This window comes from Aptenodytes forsteri, unplaced genomic scaffold (assembly GCF_000699145.1).
Source record: "Aptenodytes forsteri isolate BGI_AS27 unplaced genomic scaffold, ASM69914v1 Scaffold142, whole genome shotgun sequence".
Taxonomy (NCBI): domain Eukaryota; kingdom Metazoa; phylum Chordata; class Aves; order Sphenisciformes; family Spheniscidae; genus Aptenodytes; species Aptenodytes forsteri.
The window spans coordinates 4,789,049-4,791,103 of NW_008794598.1; the positions used below are offsets into that span (position 1 = coordinate 4,789,049).

A 2,055-nucleotide genomic window follows, 5' to 3' on the forward strand; every position below is an offset into this window, starting at 1 on the left:
CCCACCCCCCCCATCCATCCCCTGCAAGGCAACCTCCCTCCCACAGCCCCACTGACACCAGGAGCATCAGCATTCCCCCCTCGCCACGAAGCCGGGGGAGAAGACATAAAAATCCTCCTGCTAAAAGTGTCGTCACTCAGAGGGGGATGGAGGAAGGGATCCCCAGGGACCCGGGGGAGGCAGGAGAAGGATTTTAAAGACACCAGCTCCTGCCTACCCCCAGCCATGCAGGAAGAGGCACACGTGGAGAAACACTGCAAACACACCCGCGGTGGTTTTGCCAAGTGGTTATTTTTACCCTCGCCAAGCCCTACCTTGAAGAGGCGCAGGATGTTGGCCACCATGATGGAGACGGAGCTGCCCGAGGCGCCGATGACGCCGACCACCCGCTCCGGTTTGGTGATGATGGGGGGACCGCCGTTGACGCAGCGCACCTCGGTGCTGTCCTTCTCGATGAGGGCTTGCACAAAGGTCAGCGACTGCTCCAGAGCGTGCGTGTCCCGCGAGCACGTGTCCAGGATGCGGGCGCCCAGGGTGATGTTGGGAAGCAGGTCGGGGTCGTTGTTGATACGGTCCAGGGCGAAGAGCATGGCCTCCAGGCGATGGATGCCTTTCTCCTTCTTCAGCTCCCCACAGGCTTTACCCTCCACGCCCCGGCCATGAACAGGGAAGAGCCCCCCGAGCGTGATGTCCCCGTCGATGCGGATGGAGTTCATGTGCGGGTAGCCCTGGCCCTTGGGCTTGGCGGCACCCCCGGGCGTCCACCCCCAGCTCCAGGCACTCAGGAGGAGACAGAAGGAAAGACGCTCCATGCAAAAATAACCCCCGCTCATCGCCAAAGCCGTGCTGGGGCAGAGCTCGCGGCCCGAAACCCGGCAGCGGTCAGGGAGCGAGGCTGGCACGGGCGGGCGGCATGGCTCCCAGCGGGCTCCCGCTCGCAGCACCGTCAGCAGCTCCCGTCGATGATGCCGGTCCCCGGGGAGCAGCAGGCAGCCAGGCTGCAGGAGGGTGCCGGGGTCTGCATGGCTACACCAGGGAGAAGAGGCGGCAGTGGAGACGTGAGCCCAAGCAAAGCTTCGGGTCCTTCCTCTGGAGCCCTTGGGTAGGGGGAGGACAGGAGGGAGGGAGAAAGAGAGAGGAAATTAAGCAGGAGGATGAAGACAACATCAGCTATTCCGAGATTTCATCAGGGAGCCTGGCAGAAATTAGCACTGGGGGTTATTGCAAAAAAAAAGATTTGTGATTCACTTGATTTTTGATTCACACGATTTTTGATTCACACCAGCAGCTTTGGCTCAGCCCAAACCGCATCCAGGCAGAGGGGCCGGTGCAGGGGCCCCCGGCTCACTCTGCCCTGAGGAACAGGACCAGGGCTGGAGGGAGGCCCCGGGACCCGTCCCATCCCATCCCCTCTTTGGGGAGCTGCTGGGGCAGGACAGACCCTGAGGCGGTGCTCGGACGGGGTCAAACCCCACATGCACCCGCAGCCCTGGTCCCCGCCCGCCCTAGAGCATCCCTCCTGCCCCGGGGCACAGCCAGGCACAGGAACCAAGCAGCTGCCTTAAAGCTGAGCTTGATTTAAATCCTGAGCTGATCTGGGGAGAAACCCGCTCTTTAAACAGCCACTCTGTCAAGTGGCAAGTCCCCTCCTCTCCTGAGCATCCCCTGCTGCACCCACCTACCCTTTCCTTGTCCCCATCGATGGCCCAGCCAGACACAAGCTCCTGTCCCCAGCAAAGCAAGCTGAGGCTGAAGATCTTCCCAAGCCTCCTCCCACATCTGCCAGGCACTCGGCGGGGGTCGGGGACACGAGCCAACCCCCCCATCCCCTGCACCACCGAGCTCAAGCAAGGGAGGTGCCGAAGGAGCTGGGGGCTGTTTCCCAATGGGTTTTTCAATCGCCTGCCAGGAGTCCTGACATCTCGGGCGCCGTGCTGCAAACCGAGCGGGCTGGGAGCTGATCTGTGTCTTAAGCGAGAGCCGAGGTGGCCAGGCACTGACGAAACCCGGCGTTATGGATCTGAATCGCTACCCTAAGCATTGCTGCTCCTGCCC

At 62.2% G+C, this 2,055-nt stretch overlaps 1 protein-coding gene across 2 annotated transcripts in view; it reads right to left on the reverse strand.

Annotated features, from left to right (window-relative positions):
- The window catches only part of GRM4 (glutamate metabotropic receptor 4), a 43,493-nt gene extending 42,401 nt beyond the window's left edge, over positions 1-1,092 (reverse strand). For both annotated transcript variants that reach the window (XM_009272850.2, XM_019470367.1), the window contains exon 1: positions 315-1,092. In XM_009272850.2, coding sequence (XP_009271125.1) covers positions 315-833 — 519 coding nt within the window. In that variant the 5' untranslated portion in view covers positions 834-1,092. The remainder of the gene's footprint in view (positions 1-314) is intronic.
- Between the last annotated feature and the right edge of the window lie 963 nt (positions 1,093-2,055).